This window comes from Agelaius tricolor, unplaced genomic scaffold (assembly GCF_023055355.1).
Source record: "Agelaius tricolor isolate 1412-34295 unplaced genomic scaffold, bAgeTri1.0.p SCAF_17, whole genome shotgun sequence".
Taxonomy (NCBI): Eukaryota; Metazoa; Chordata; class Aves; order Passeriformes; family Icteridae; genus Agelaius; species Agelaius tricolor.
Window position 1 is genome coordinate 6,543,979 of NW_027269277.1, and position 16,520 is coordinate 6,560,498.

A 16,520-nucleotide genomic window follows, 5' to 3' on the forward strand; every position below is an offset into this window, starting at 1 on the left:
GTCTGTTCCAGTGCTGAGCCACCCTCTGGGTGAAAAACGTTTTCCTGAGATCTCACCTAAACCTCCCTTGACTCTGATTCATGCCATTTTCTCAAGGCCTATCACTGGTCACAAGGGTGAAGTGATTCTTGCACTGCAGAGACAGCAAGAGAAGAATGGTGATTGAGAATTTTGCTGATGGTTGAGAGATGAATAAGTGGTTTCATATATATACTGCTGTATATTGTCTAACCATCCCCATTAAGAGTGCAGTTAATAAACAGGTGAGGGTAGAAAGTGTTTGTTTTGCTGGGAACTCTGCCTCCACCGTACATCGCTCGCTGTCCAGCAGGAGGACAGGCAGGTGTGTAATGAAGGTGTGTGTTTGCTTTCAGAGTCACTGCAGAAGCACACCAAGAGGAAGAAGTCCTTGATTGACTGGGCCCTGCGCCGCAGCACCAGCACGCCCACGGGCAGCCCTCCCTCACAGTCCCCTACCACGCCCCGCAAGCTCTTCGGCCTGTCCCTGTCCTCTGTCTGTCCTGATGGAATCCTTCCCAAGCCAATCATGGTAAGCAGCAGCCTGGACTGCTTGTCTTGATGTAAATTTGATGTCTTTAGCCCAAAATTTAAAGCCACTTGCAGCACTGATGAGGATTGCAGGGGGAAGAGGATCATGGTTTACTTGTGATCCAGACTCAGCTCAGTAACAAGGGTGGGAACAACCCTCTCCTGGGTAGTCCCCATCTCTTCATTCACAGGCATCTGTCCTTTTCAGTGGGTGTCTCAAGGTCATCACCAGCTGACAAGGGGCAATGTCAGTGGATCCTGCCATGCTATGTAACCTAGAACTCACTCACTGCAAGAGTCCCCTGGGCTCACACTTGTCACAGGATAAGCGTGCCCACATGAACTGTATCTGCAGCTTGCCTGTCAGGTTTTCATCCCTGGTTAGATCAGGATAAATCTCCTGTGTTGTTTTCTTTCCATTACTGACTTGGTCATCTGCTAATTACATTGCAACACATGATGAATAATATACACAAACAAGAGGGTAAAGTGTTAGGCTCTAAAGTACAACTGGCTTTTCTCTTAGGATATGCTGCTCCTCTTGTACCATGAAGGTCCCTCTACTAGGGGCATTTTCAGACGTTCTGCCAATGCCAAGACTTGCAAGGAACTGAAAGAGAAGCTGAACTCTGGAGATGATGTTCAGGTGGATGGAGAGTCAGTCTTTGTGGCTGCAGCTGTCATCACGGTATGTGTGGCGGAGTAACTCAGCTGTCTGGGCCAATGGCACCTTCCTTCTTTAAGGAAGCAGTGAGTCTTTATGGGTAGGGAGGATTTCAGGGGAATAGAAAGCATTTTCCAGCAAGGAACATTTTCACCTGTTTGTGTGCACAGAGGTGATACAGTGGCCTGGTTTTCACATGCAGACATGTGCAGCCTTTCAGGATGGGGCTCCCTGTGGCACCTGCCCATACCAAACCACCCCCAGAAGGAAATACAGTGATGTCCACCTGCAAGGCAGCTGTGATGTCTGTACAGTGCCAAATAACATGGCAGATGCTGCACTGACATATGCATAAAACCCTTTGCTGACAGCAGCACAGATGTTCTTTGTCATTTCTGAATACAAGGAAGAGGCTGCAGAAGGTTTGGGAGGACTTGTGCCACTTGAGGGCAGCTGCTCTGCAACCCCCAAAACAGGAGCTGACCTGTGCTCTCTGGACCCCCAGCTTTCACCCTCTGATCAGCCAGAAAGCACAAGGGAAAGCAGCTGCTAAATCCAAGCAGAGGGGTTCTGGTGGGTGGGGGATGAAGCTTGTGATAAGACCCATGGTTCAGTAAGGAAAAGCTTGTATTTCATACTGGCAATTAAATCTGGTCAGAGTAATTTAGGCACCAAAGTATAAAAAAAAAATCCCTTTTTTTCTTGTTGGCCTGATATCCAGGCATTTTCCAAGACAAGACATACACTGAGTTGTTGAATAGTCCCCTGAGAAAAACCAGCAGTCCTCCTAGCTGAGAAATGTATCAGAGAGATCTGTGCAGAGCCCCAGGGCTGAGTCCTCTGCTGGACTGTTGGAAAAGGGACAGTCCTGCTCTGGAGAAGGGGCAAAACAGATGGGCTGCCTGTTCATCCTGCAGTGCTGCCACAAAAGAGCCTGAGGAAGACAGCTTGGTGGGCATGGGAGGGGAGAATAAACATGTTTGTGTAGTGTCTTGTTTTATCTTGTGCTTAATATGAATAAACAGTGACTATATGCATTGTGAAACTGAAACCAGGAATTCAAAACTGACCAGACTGCTCTGCATATATATATTTAATTCAGGATTTTCTCCGAAATATACCTGACAGTGTTCTATCCTCAGACATGCACGGACTGTGGATGGAAGCTGTGGACACAGAAAATCGGGCACATAAGATTGAAGCTATCAAAAGGTTTGTAAAAGCCTTTGTAAAAGTTTCTTTTGGTGGGAAAAGGGGGAATCATATGGGCCTAAGAATTGCCTTCATTTTCTGGGAGATTACTGGCAATGCTCCAGGCCACAGGGGAGGAGCTACTGCTGATTGCCAGTGTCATGGATCAGAAAATTTTATTTTCAATGGTCTTTTTTGAACATCCTCAACATTTCTGATCCCAAAAAAGTAATTTAAAAATTCTCTTCTGATGATTAGTTCAAATTACCAGAACAAGTAAACTGAAAAAGCATAACAATTCAGCCACCAGGAGTGCATCTATGGTAGCAGAATTAAATCTTTAATGACAGTAACTTTATTCTTATGTCCATGAAATGAGGCTGATCATCATATTGGCAGTTAGAATAAACAGCCCTGTCAAGGCAGAGATGTGGACCTTGAAAATGGCTTTACTGCCTTGAAACTGCTGCCCTGAGCATGAGCAGTTTATCAGCCTCCTGTTGGATATCCCATTTATTCAACCATGGCTCAGCTCAATTTTTGAACCTTACCATTTATCCTGGGCCTTCTTTATCCATGTTCCCCACAGCACATGACACAGCAGTGGTGTGGTCTGGAGTGCTGCTGGCCTGGAGCTGTCTCCTGTCTCCTCTGGGCATTCCCTGTTTAGTTAAGGCATTGTGGGTTCCCCCCACATGCTCTGAACCCAAGTCCCTTTGTCCGTCCAGCTCTGAGACCAGAGCAGGTGGGAAATTTGGATGCAGAGTTGTGGCTCTCACATGAGTTGGTGGAGGGGAGTGACACAGATTCACCTTATTATCAAATGTGGATGTCTCGGGCTGGGTACAAAGGGGCAGAAGGGGGAAAAAGCTTTGGGATGCAACTTCTGGAATCCAAAGAGCAGATGTTTGTGAACAGCACTGTTTTCCTTTTTTTCCTACTCTCTGAATAGTCTCGTCAACCAGCTTCCAGAGGCCAACCTCATCTTACTCAGACACCTCTTTGGAGTCCTGCATCATATTGAGCAGAATTCTGGAGTGAATCAGATGAATGCCTTTAACCTGGCTCTTTGCATAGCACCCAATATGCTGTGGCTACCGAGTCCCACTGGGCCTGAAGAGGAGAGCCGGTCTACAAAGAAGGTAATCTTCCATGGGTTTGGGAAAACCTCTGGTTTCCCCTTTCACTGCTTTTTATGGCACTGCCTTTTGTAGTCTAAAGGAAGGCACAGGGCCGGTGACAGTGCTGGATGAGTGGCACCCAGGCCCCATCCTTTCCTCTGTGCAGCTGTGCCCATGCTGGGAGGGGTTTAGCCCCTCAGGCTGTCCAGGGTGAAAAGGGAAGCAGTGATTGCTTCACCAGATGAGCTTCCTATATGGCCAAGCAAGCACAGGAAAACTGGAGCAGCTGAAGTTGGACACTGCCACCTCAGCTGGAACAAAATAAGCAATGAGCACAACAGTGCACCAGAAAGGAGGAATGCTGGCTTGGAGCTTATGAGGTGTAAGCAATAGTGAGGAAAACTGTAGAATGTGCTATACCTGGCTCACAGCACCAGTTCACATAGTTCATATTCTTGCCTCAGGTGTTCATACAGATGCACTGCCACATTATTAACAGCTTCTTAAGGAAATTACATCTGTAAAAAAAATGAGATGATCTGGGTATGGTTTTACTTGCTCTGTTTTCATGAAACTGAATCTGTGAATTCCTGTCTTTGCCAGGTGGCCTTGTTAGTGCAGTTTCTGATTGAAAACTCAGGAGAGATTTTTGGGGGTGATATTGCTTCCTTGTTCCAAAGAGCTGACATAAAGAAGTCCAAAAACTCAGCAGAATCTCTGGGTAAGTTGGTGGTAGTAAATCTTCCAGAAATATTTAAAATCTTTTAATAGGTAAAGTCCTCAGACAAAAGAGTTTGCTATACCTTCATGTTTCTTCTAAGGAATAGCATTGAAAACCAGCTGGGTTTGGTTTTCCCTTCGCCTGTCAAGCATAGGCAGGAAGAGATAACAAAGCAGAGTGCTGAGGTGCAGAAACTCCAATGTGACCCCAGGGGTAGTTGTCTTTCTCTGTGGCTGCTGTTAAACCTACTTTAGCCATCCCAAGAATTTAGTGTAGCCTTAGCACTGCCATGTCCCACATGGTTTGTATGGAAAGAGATGGAGTTGTCTCTGTTAGCTGTCCTATCAATACAAGCCAGTCGTGAAAACTGGTCTTCAAACCAGAATTTTTTTATTATTTCCTGTGAGAATAATGGATTATCTTTGTTTTTCCATGGGCTTCATATAATTTCCCTGCTTTGGTTGTTAGGTACTATATATATGGCAACAAATTAATTTGTGTCCTCTGCCCCAGACATAGGCTTGTCTCAGCATGATGATTCCTCTGATGAGCTGGAGTATTCCACTTGTGATCCAGAAGGGCCAAAGCACCACCTGGAATCTGATGATGCCATTTTTGAGATACCCAACAGCTTGTTACTCGACGAGGATCAGGAAGACTGGGACTTGTTCAGTGAGATCACAGCCTGCTACCAAAGCAAAGCGCAGACCAACGCCAGCGCAGACAGCTACGAGCTCCTGGAGGAGGACGGCTCCTTCTGCTCCATCGGCTCCATCCGCTCGCTCAGCCCGGCCCGGGACCGCTGCTCCTCCGAGCCCAGCGTCTGCCTCAGCTCCCAGCTGCCCCCTCAGAGCCACGAGCCCGTGGCCCGCCAGTCCAGCTGCGACGCCACCATCATGGGCAGCCACACTGACTACGTCCACAGGCTCAGGCAGCTGCAGATGGAGAGCCAGAAGCTCATTGATGAAGGCCTAAGCCCTGGGGTTAATAAGGCCAGGCAGAGCTTGTGGCAACCACCTCAGACCACCTCCAGGGTGAAGCAGCTCAGCCTTCAGAAATCCAGCCTGTCCAACAGGTCCAGCTTCTCCAGCCTGTCCTCTACCACCACCTCGCCATCTGCCTCCTCACTTAGCTCCTTAGACAGTGCTTTCTCCTACTGTTCAGAGTCATCAGCCATCAGTCCCACAGATGTCTCATCCCTGCCATTCATGTTTGGCACTTCTGCCAGGCTTCATGCTGTGTCTCCAACAGCTGCCAAGAGGTCCCAAAAAGAGTGGCACAAATCCTTCACATCTCCTTTACATCTGTGCAATCTGGACAGTTTTCACGAGGGTGAACCCAAGGCTGGAGAGACCAGTCATTGCTTTGGAGAGCAGAAAAGTTTTCCATGTGTCAGCAGAGCTGTCATGGGAAGCCCATTCACTGACATTGACTGGGAAGAGGAGGAGAGACAGCTGAGTTGTTCAGGGTGCCCTGGCCCAGCGCTCAGGAGCCAGGATTATACCAAAGAGTTTGAAGAAAGCCCTGAGCACCCAGCTGCCAGCCCATGCAGTGAGACATCCCCACAGGCCAGCCACCAGCAGCACAGGGAGAAGACAGTGAAGAACATAGAAATCAAAGGCATTGATGACTGCCCTCTGAGCCAGGAAAGCCTGAAGCGCACCAAGATAACTTTTTATGTGGCCCCAAATAAAGAAAGCTCTCGGGGGTCTCAAGTGGGAGAAGAGGAGAGATCTGTGACAAACACCAGCAGCAGAGACTCACCCAGCAGCATCAGTGAGCAGAGCCCATCTAAGAGCTTGCAGACTGTGAGAGTCCACATCCCCCAGACATTGTTCTATGGGCAGAACACCCCCCTTGTCCTGCAGTCCTTCTCCAGGCGCTACCACCACCAACCAACGGTCCCATCCCTGCAGGCCAAGCACAGAGAGAGCCCCCAAAGTGCCTCTGCTCCCGAGGAGCTGGAGAGACAACCAGGGGAAACGGCGCAGGCGCCAACCCAGAGCAAGGGCTCGGACACATTCAGCCACACCATCCGCATCATCCTCCCCGACTCCATCCGCAACACCATCAGGGACTATTTCAAGCAGGATGAAACTGAGCCCTGTCCCATGGCAGAGGTGGAAGCAGTGGAGAAGGAACTGCTCCGGAGCAGGGTGGAGTGGCTCAGGAGCCAGCCTCTGGCAGAGGTGGCCGCAGAGGAGCGTGACACAGCGGTGTTTGCAGAAGAGACTTTTGTCTGAGGCGATGGTTGTGGAGGAACTAAATATTTTTTTGTGTATGTGTAACAGAAAATGTTCTGTAATATATGATCAGGGTGTGAAGAATTTAGCAGGCTGCCTGGGGCAACAAGTGTAAAGTGACACTAATGTGTATGTAATACTCATTTTGGTGGGAGGTGGGGGGGGCTGCTCTTGTGTTTTATGCCCTTTTCTGATGAAAGAGACTTCACTGGCTGGGTGTGGAATGGAGTGAATACCACCAGACTCTCCCTGTCCTTGAATTAGCTGACCTGTACAGGGCCTGACTCCATTTTTTTTAATAGCAGGAAAAGAGAAACATTGCTTTATTTTCTCCAGTCAGCTGCTGATGTCGGTGCATGACTGGACAACAGGGACAGCTAATGCTTTTAATAATTAGTTAAAAATCTTTACACTTGCACAAAACCCACCGTTATTCACTGTTCATCACAACCAATCATCCAAAGGAAAATTCTTCACCTTAATTCCAGAAATCACCGCTGCTTCACTCTGCTCATCTGTTGTCTGCTCGGTCTAGCTCACAGCCCTCAACCATTATTGGTTGAGGCTGGGTTCCAAAATCAGCAGCTGGAGCCCAGAGTCCAAAGTCCATTCAATGACAGACAGCATGTGTAACATTTTAAGCCCAAGATTGCTTTTTTCTGGAATTAATTACACAGTGATTCTTTCTTCTCATACCTCCCCCAAAGTTAGCATTTGACAGAGACACAGTTGCCATAAAGGATTTTAGCACTCTCACTTTGACAGGGCTGTGAATGTTCTTCTGTGTCCTCTGGGAGTAGCTCAGTAGCTAGGAGTTTCAGTCCTAGCGAAAGTTGACAATCTTCTGTCAATGCTGATGCCCCTTTCTAGAAGCAGACTTGAGCAGGACTTGGTTTTAGCACGAGGTCAAGGAATTGTGGAAGTTGTCAGGAATGTTGTTGAGTAGATGCCGAAGCAAAGTCACATCTTGCCAGAAAGTTGTCAGTCCATGCACTGAAACTGTCCAGGCTTCATCACCGACGCTGGCTCAAAGAAACGAAACACTGAGTTCCCCCTCAGCAGAGAATGTGGCCCTGTGCACTCCAGCAGAATTAAGTCTGGGGAATTCCAGGCAGGGATGTGCTAAGCAGGCTGCTGGTAAAGACCACCAAAGAGATGCAACCAGTGGAGTCCTGAAGCATCCCTCAAAGCCATGCTCAGAAGTGCCACAGACTTAATGGGACTTGTTAGACGGTTGTGACACTGCCAGCTGAACTCTAAACAGATGCTGAGAGCACCACATTAGTTTGACAGGTCGTTTTAAGGAAACAATGGGAAAGGTCTCAAAGGTTGAAAGGTTTGGGATGGTTCATTTGAAAGTTACATGAGAGTTTTCTATGGTGGTATCTGTCAGAGAGACAATCCTTTTACTCAGTGAACAGTGAATGGGTGAAAGAAAAGAGAAATACATGAATCCTAATGACTGAAAAGTCCTGCTTGTGGAGTAAGTATCCCTGCAAGCTGCTGAGTGTCTGCAAATAGCCAGAGCTGGAGCTGCATGACAGCTGCCATGGTTCAGTCCTTGCATAGAGGGGAAAGCCACCTCTGTAAAATTATCTGGTGTCAGATCCCTCCACTCATCTGCCAGGTGCCTGTGAGGGTCAGTGACAGGAACCTGGCCCAGCACTCCAAATTCACATCATCAAATACTAGGGCAAGGGAACCAGGGGGAAGCCCAGAGCCCACTTTCCAAGGTGTATACAGTCTGTTTTGTTAGATGAAGGTTGTTTACCTCTCAAATGTGGCACTCTGTCCCAGATCACCTTTGTGGCCCTTGTATAATGAAAGGTGTATATAATCATAACACAACTCCACCACCAACATAATTTTCCTCACACGTGAACAGCAATAAAGCATCCACAGTCTTTTTTTCCAGAGCTAAAGTTGTAACTGTTTTAATAAAAGACACATAAGTTGTCACTGTGGTGTTGTCACCTTTTGTTCCCTTGCTCTTGCTCCCCTCTCCCCTGTGTCAGGGTGGTGGCATTTGCACTGAACTGCTGTCAAACACACTCACCTCCCAGCCCGGCTCTGCCAGGCTGGCCACGCTGGCAAGAAATCTTCTGCCAGCACAGCAGTCTAGGCATTCCTCCTGTCTTTTCAAGAAGGTGAAAGAGCAGTAAATATTATAAGAAAGGTCTGCCTATTCTTGGAAGAGAGATGATTCTGTATTCTAAACATACTAACAGATGTAAACTCAGCAGCTGGGCTCAGGTCAAACAGAGGGGACCTGAACCAAATGCAGAGTAAGAGCTCATAATTTGCATCACCTAAAAAGATCACAGGAAACTTAGGAAGAGATTAGTTTAGAGAAACACTGGGTTAAACAGGGAAAAACACACAATTTTCCTTGCCTCATCTTAGGCTCCCTAATGTGGGCACAGTTCTCTGGGTAGCTGCTCTAACCTAGCTCTGTATTATAACATTTTTTCTTTATTTTAAACAAAACAAAATCCTGCAAAACTTAACACAAACCAGAGTTCTGGGCTTGGAAATTCACAGCCCTCCATTTCTATGAGCCAGACAATAATGCAACTCAGAGACCAATCTTGAAAATGTTCCACAGCCCCCAGCTTGCTCGTAACAAGAAATAACAAATGCACAGACACTTGGTTGGCTTTCTGCTCCAGAAAGGCCACACTTTCCATTAATGTATGGCCCTGAGATGCAAACAGGTTTCCCTTCTTTCTCTGCCCTTTTTTAGATCATTTAGACCACACTGGCCTGTTACACACTGAAAGCCCTGCCCACTGCCCCACCAGATGCAGCTCTTGGGAAGTCGTGTTCCATGGTCACCACCCAGGAAGCGAGGAGCCTTCAGGGCCTGCTCCCAATTTAGATCAAGGCCAAACAAGTCCAGCTCATCTGCCTGGAAGAGAAATGACTCATGCAGCCTCATCTTATTTCTGTTCAGGATATATGATTTCTTTCCTTATCCTGCAGGCTGACAGAAACGTGACAGAAGTGCCTGAGGCAGCTGTAGTTTACTTTAAACTTTCCAATTCTATTTCTGATGTTTCAACTGTCAGGAAAGCCAGTCTTCCAAGACACACTCTCCCTCTTCCTTTGTAGCAGCTCCTTTGTGCAGGGGCCTCTCTGTTATACCAGGACACCTTCGAGGGACAGCCAGCCCCACCAGAGCAGCACGGGCTACTCTGACTCGCTGCATTTCCAAGCTAACAGTTTGTCCTAGAAACTCTTTCTTCAGAGGTCACCCACACTCTGAAGAGGAACACAGCAGTCATTCAACCCTTCCAACCCAGAAGCTGCTCCCTCTCTTGCTGTCCTGCCAGGATGTGTGCAGAGAGCTGACCTCTTCCAGCAGCAGCCTGGGCTCCAGCTTCCAGCCTACAACAAGGTGGGGACCGAGGAGTGGGACTGCAAAGCTCCAGATCACCTTGGCTTTGCAAGAGACTTGAAGTGCTACTGAAGGTGATGGCTTAGCTGCTTTCATTTAATCCATATTTGTTCTCTTTCTTTTTTTTACAGTAAACCTGGGACAAGTTGGAGGAGAAGATGTTTGGGAGAAACAGGCACGGCCTGGAAGATTTTTCTGATGTATGACAAAGCAAAGGGCTATCCTGCCACATGCCAGTCACAAGGCTGAAGCCTTAGTACATCACCACATCCATGGTCCCCAAACAGGGCTGGCACCCTGCAAAAACCCACCCTGCTGCCATCACCTCTTACAGCACGTGGTTCTGGCCCATGCCAGAAATCCTTCCTGCAGGTACCCTTCTGCTAAGGATAAATTTCTGGCAGGGATAAACATTTGTACCGATTTTTCCATGAAGGATCAGAGAGGAACACAAAGCCCATTGAGAGGAGTCACAGATCACTCATCACCTGTGCCCACAGGGACAGCAGGCCATGCCGGGCGCGGCAGGGCTGGGGTCCGCAGTAGGAAGGCATGGATGTGCACAGAGACCATTAGACACAAATGGCAGCTGTGGCTCCCCGAGACAGGCCCAGGCACCGCTCAGGGCGAGAAGAAGGAGAAGGGACGGGCACAGCTCAGCGGCCCCGCCGCCACCGCGGCCTCCCCCTCCTCATCCTCGTTCTCCTCGCAGCCGCCGCCGCCCCGCGCGCGCCCCCTGGCGGCAGAGCGCCGCCACAGCAGCCCCGCGGCCTAGGCCCCACGGTCGCGCTGGCATTCCGTAAATCACAGAACCGCAGAATATCCTGCGTTCAAGGGACCCTTCAGGATCATCGAGTCCGACTCCAGGCCCTGTGCAGGACGTGCCAAGAATGCCATAATGTGCCGAGGAGTATTGTCCAAACGATTCTTAGCTCAGGCTGCGTGCTGCTGCCCTGGGGAGTCTGTTCCAGGGCCCAGCCACCCTCTGGGTGAAGAACCTTTTCCTGAGACCCAACCTAAACTTCCCCTGACTCAGCTTTGTGCTATTTTCTCGAGTCCTGTCACTGGTCATGAGACTGAAGAGCTTGGTACCTGCCCCTCTGCTTCTCGTTGTGAAGATGTTGAAGAACACAATGAAGTCTCACCTTGGTCTCCTCTTGTCCAGGTTGAACAAACCAAGTCACCTCTACCACTCCTCATAAAGCTTCCCCTCCAGACTTTTCATCATTCTCATGGTCCTACTCTGGACCCTCTCGAACAGAATAGTCTTTTTTACATTTACTACCTGGAGTATCCCAGGTGAGGCCCCACCAGTGCTGAGTACAGCAGGACAATCACCTCCTTTGATCAGCTGGCAGTGCTGCATTTAATACAGACAACCAAATTTCATCCATCTCCTTCTGTTCCAGCCAGGCTCATGGTACCAGAACAGTGCATCTTGTTGGTCTAAAAGGCTCATTGTTAGAATTTTATTTGACAGGTGGGGTAGTACAGCAATGAGAAGATTTAACATTTGGAGAAAGTGGCTGCTCACAGCACAGAACAATTCAGGGACCCGAAACATCTCAAGTTCATAGAAGTGGTTCCTGCTTACAGGAACTGTCAGTACACAAATGTCCTCAGTATGTTCTTGCTGACCAAACTCAAGTCACCTACATCACCACGCCCATCAGTACACTGACTTGCAAACAGCAATCTCTTCTTAAGCTTCCCAAATTGGAAAAGTCTGCTCCACTTTTAAAGAGCCAAGCCTTGCAAAATTCTCAGCAGTTACTCAGAATAGCAGAATTCTTAAATTTCAAAGGAGAAAGCAAGTCACATACAGCAGAGATATTTACTGACACCCACCCAGGGAAATATAAAGCCTTACACTTTAATCCAGTTGGTTCAGCAAAGCATTTAAGCACTTAAAACACATACCAAAGACCCTATTAAGCATGCTGCCTTGTTCAAATAAGAGATTTGCCAAACACGCCTTTTATACTAAATCAGACCTTTATGGCCTACTGCGAGCCAGCCACAAAAAGCAATAGCATCAACCAAGAGCTAAGTACCCTGCCACTCCTAAATGAGGGTGTAAGCTGTGCAGCAGTCGTTTCCAGTCACTGTTTGCTTTGCTTTCCAACCTCCAGCTGCCTCCTCATGTCCGACACATCCATGGGGACCCTCACTGTCACACCATCCATCGACTTCTTAACGCACACCTGGCAGCCAAGGCGTGATCTGAGAAGAAAACATGAAGTGAGGCTCCTCTGTTCCCCAGGTAAAGGCAGAAATCCCCCACCCACACTGGGATGTCTGGTTCAGGATGGATTTTCACTAAAGCTCCTGTTAGAGATCTGCTGTCCCTCAAGAGAAAGCAGCTCTCAAGGCACAGCTGTAATACAGAACAAGCCCCATCCTCTTGGAAAGAGGTGTCACATGGTGAGAATCTGCCTCGGAGGCTTGAGGATCTGCTGTGATCAGCAGGGAGGCTTACGTGTCAGTGAGCCCATATGCCAAGTCCAGCATGTCTAGCTCTTCATCTGAGATGGCATCAAGCTTTTGGAAGGTGTCCTTGTCAAAGATGAGGTGACAGGTAGAGCAGGCTAATGTCCCTTCACAGGCACCTGGTGGAGAAGCAAGGAAAGGACAGCAAATCAGGAAAAATAAGGGGGTGAGAGAGACCATCTTTAGGAATAGTGTGAGAAAAGGCCGTTTAACAGATCTGGAGCATGTCAAAAGAGATGCCAGGAAACACAACAGATGGATGCAGTTTCCAGCCTGCCTCTTGTCTGGGAGAATCACCATCAGTTTTCAAATTTTTACATCAGCTCCATGCAACCAAAAGCACTGACAGAGGCTGCTGGAATGGCAGTGTGACAGTGTGAGGTTACATTGCCATCTCAGCATGGTGAGCCACCCAGCAAGCAGCTGGTGGGGAAGGGAAGCTTGTTCATGGTCTTGGCAGAGCACAGTGGCATATTGTTGCACTCTTCCTAAGTACCCACTGGCCCTAACAGCCCATGCACATATCCTGCTGCAGCACCTACCAAATCCATCAATGGCCAAGTTGTGATTGACTACCACTTCCAGCAAAGTCTCCCCTTCTTTGGCTGTGGTCGTTAGTCGCTCTCCATCCCGATTTATAAAATGCACTGTCACCTGATCCTCAGAGCTGTAAGACAAATTTGCAAAAATCAGAGGAGCCCATCCTTTTCTGCACATCCACAACTGAGGTCTTTTGGCTGAGTGCTAGAGACATGGCACTTAGAGGGAAATGTGCACACAAACACTTTCTCAAAGGATTGTGCCACGCATATGAGAAAAAATTCATATTATCAGTTCTCAGTGGCAGCCAAATCTGAGTTGCCCCAAAATATTTCCCATTTTATCAAACAGCCCACAGAATAAATGTCTATCTGTGCACAAACAAGTGCAGGTGCTCTTCACATGCTGCCCCTGCTTGGGCTGGCTGGCAGAGGGAGCATGGGTAGGCAGGCAGAGCATTTGCAGATCCCAGGTCTGGGCTGTTAATCCTGGGTAGAGCAATGCAATTACAAGCAAAGTGCTCAGGATCAGATACTAATACAGCAAGAAGGGCTGTTGTCATTCATGTTTTGCTTCCCCTTCCCTTTCCCAAGGGGATTACTTGATGATTGTTCCTTTTCTGCTGCTTTTTCTTCCATGAAAAGCCCACGCCTTTCCTTTACTCCATCACAGGGGCCTTCTTGTGGTGAGACATGCCCAGCCCCAGCTTTTACAGAGCTACTGGGCCGAGTAACTTCCTCTGAGCTGATGTGATCCATGCTCAAGAAAAATTGCTAATTATTTTGACAGCCTGCAAGATTTAATCTGGCCAAGAGTTAAGAACATAGCCATCAGCTTCTCTTAATGATAACTGCAGAAAGGGAATCTACAAATGAGAGGGAACCAGCATCTAGTTCATCTCGTCCTGACCAGGCTCTCACACCAATCTGGAGAAGGATCCTACCCTGACAGCAGCATTCAGGATTGCTCACCAAGACAAGTATATCTTGAGACTGTTATATTTGCTAGAGGAAGTACATGAGCAAACAGGTTTTTTTTCTTAGTGTCCATACCAAATGCTCACTTATATATAGATATATATATATCTATCACTTAGATATAGGAGGTTACCAAAAGGTCCCAGCTCCTGTGCTGAAAGAAGGCAGCACCCTGGAAGTGGTTGGGCCTTTTGTCCAGTAACTCTCAGTGTGGCACTGCCCAAGTGCCCATTATCCCAAAGCCCAGGGCATTCTCCAGTGGCAGAAGCTTCTCTTTCATCAGGTTGACAACATACATCAGTTTCCTTCATATAGAACCTACAGATATTTCTAAATATGCAATTTAAAGACTACTCCTCAAATGTCAAAACAAAACAAAACAATCCTCCTCATTTCTGAAGGATCAGACTAATTTATTCCATTTTTATGGCAAATAGGCATGTTTTTAGGCAATGTTTGGTTTATCTTTATGGGTGAAATAATTTGTTACAAAATAGAAATGGTAAAGTGATAGAATGCCACTTAGTGGTGCAACCAAATTGATTTTTTTAGCTGGATAATGGTCAGAAGTTTGGAAAGATCTTACCAGGATGTGATAAACTCAACACTGTAAATTCAGTGTATGCCAACTGATTATTTCCTTTTAAAAAAATAAAATCTCAAACTTTTTGTGACACAGCAAAGTGGTGAAGGAGGTTTCAAGAAATCAGTTCTTCCCCCGTCAATGTTTTCCCTAAAAGATACTTTCCAAGGCCATAGCAAGATGCCTACAAGTACTGCCAGAGATAATTTCATAAGCAACAAACCAATTAGAAAGAAATCCCATTGATAATGAGTCTTCATAAATCCCACCAAGTGGGGTTATCTGTGACTTTTCTCTAAGGTCAGATAGCAAAGTAGTTTATTGTATTTTCTGCAATGGTTGGATCTCTCTCTCAATGCCTAGCAGATTACAGTCTGACCCAGATCATACTAGTCTATGAGATCCACAAATTGCATTTATTTTACCTTCTCTTCCTGAACTATCCCTGAAGCAGAGAGAGGAAAGGCTGGCAAGGAACCTGCAGTAGTTCCTGCTGTGGAAAAGGGCCAAAGAACTCTTTGTCACCTTCATGAGATGGTTCCCAGCCACTGTCTGTGGTCCCCACAGCTCTGGAGGCAGGACCAGCACCTCTGACAGGTCCCCATAGCTCCAGGGATGGGAAGCAGCTCCTCTCAGGCTGGGTCCTGGCACCACCTTCCTCCCCATCAGCATCTGCTCCTCCAAACTGGAGGTTTCATCCTCCACCTCCCAGAGGCCACAGCTTGGCTGGTCTCTCTCCTCTTCCTGCCACAGGGCAAGGCAGAGGTGCCTCCATGCCTGTGGATGCAGCAAGGCAGCATTTGACCCACCTGGACTCCCCAGGGGCATCCTGGTGTGTGGAGCTGAAGCCTCTCTCTGCCCAGCCCCTTGCTGGGCTCTGGTGCTGCGCAGTCACAGCGCAGAGAAGAACCAGGCGAGTTCTGCTGGCGCTCAGTCTGCTCTGCAGGGGCCTCAGGAGCCCCAGGATGCCGTGAGCCATCCTGCTCCCTGTCCCCTGGGCTGTCCTCTGATGCAAGGACAGCTTGATTAGGCATTTATACATACAGCTGGGGAGGATGGGGGGAAGGAAAAAAAAATAAAACAGTAGGACAGCCTCCCTGGGGATGGAGGGAGGGAGGAGGGAGGGGAAGCAGGAAGGAAGGATGGACAAAGGGATTGTGCTTGGATCTTGCTGCAGTCCAGCCCAGCAGGGCATGGGAATTGGTGGAAGCACAGGAACATGTGAAACATCACCTCCACATGCCCATTTCGGAGCAATGCTCGCTTTTTTCTCTTTACAGACTTCCCTTTTAGGAGCCAGAACTAAATCAAATTTCAGGAGAAATATTATTTGTGATGCCTAATCATACAAGGAGTTGCAAGTTGAGGGCTGGAAGAGCAGAGAGGCAGGAGAGCCAATGTCTGCTGCCTTGAGGAGAGGGGGACACAGTTCCTACAGCAATGAAGACATGAATTCTGCTCTTGACAAGATGGCATCCAGCCACGTCACTGCCTTACCCAATACACCAGGCTCCCATCTCTAAAATGTGAATATTCACTTACTTCACATGATGGTGGTGAGAAGCAGCCACACTTAGCTGCTCATTTGCTAAACTCTCTGCTGAAAAGTACCATAAAGATGCAGATAACTATAGTTCATTTCATGCTGATAATCCACACTACTAAGCTTTGAAACCTTGTAGAAGAAAACTCTTAACTTATTCCCAGAAACAGTCACTGGTTTAGTCTACCCTCCTTTACAGGGTAAATCAATATGAATTTGAGGGCCAAAAATACAACAGCAAAGACAGTTTCAGTTCCTGGTTTCTGTGGAGTTAGAGAACAGCTCTCACCTCAAGAGCATGAATGGTTCCTTCCACCAAATTTACAGCTCACCATTTGGTAGGATGTCTGCTTTAATCAAGTTTTTTTTAATGCAATAACATATTGGTAGCCAGTATAAGCAAAAAAAAAACACGTTTATACTGGACTCTCTAAGCAATTTGTACAGGGGAAAAACCACAGCATAAGATAAAAAATGTCTGCCTCAACACAGAAACACACA

The 16,520-nt window shown here is 47.6% G+C and overlaps 2 protein-coding genes across 2 annotated transcripts in view; one reads left to right on the top strand and one right to left on the bottom strand.

The window, feature by feature from the left end:
- LOC139597215 (rho GTPase-activating protein 20-like) overlaps positions 1 to 8,448 on the top strand; it is a 30,249-nt gene extending 21,801 nt beyond the window's left edge. Inside the window, exons 10-15 of the mRNA XM_071442269.1 lie at positions 375 to 550; positions 1,076 to 1,237; positions 2,316 to 2,425; positions 3,357 to 3,546; positions 4,129 to 4,246; positions 4,760 to 8,448. Coding sequence (XP_071298370.1) covers positions 375 to 550; positions 1,076 to 1,237; positions 2,316 to 2,425; positions 3,357 to 3,546; positions 4,129 to 4,246; positions 4,760 to 6,489 — 2,486 coding nt within the window. The 3' untranslated portion in view covers positions 6,490 to 8,448. The remainder of the gene's footprint in view (positions 1 to 374; positions 551 to 1,075; positions 1,238 to 2,315; positions 2,426 to 3,356; positions 3,547 to 4,128; positions 4,247 to 4,759) is intronic.
- Positions 8,449 to 11,341: 2,893 nt separating this feature from the next.
- Positions 11,342 to 15,544, bottom strand: LOC139597521 (adrenodoxin-like). The gene is made up of 4 exons (XM_071442960.1): positions 15,286 to 15,544; positions 12,919 to 13,043; positions 12,366 to 12,495; positions 11,342 to 12,109 (listed from the first exon to the last, which is right to left on the bottom strand). The coding sequence occupies exons 1-4, from the start codon at positions 15,516 to 15,518 to the stop codon at positions 11,989 to 11,991; spliced, it is 609 nt and encodes a 202-aa protein (XP_071299061.1). The 5' UTR covers positions 15,519 to 15,544; the 3' UTR covers positions 11,342 to 11,988.
- Between the last annotated feature and the right edge of the window lie 976 nt (positions 15,545 to 16,520).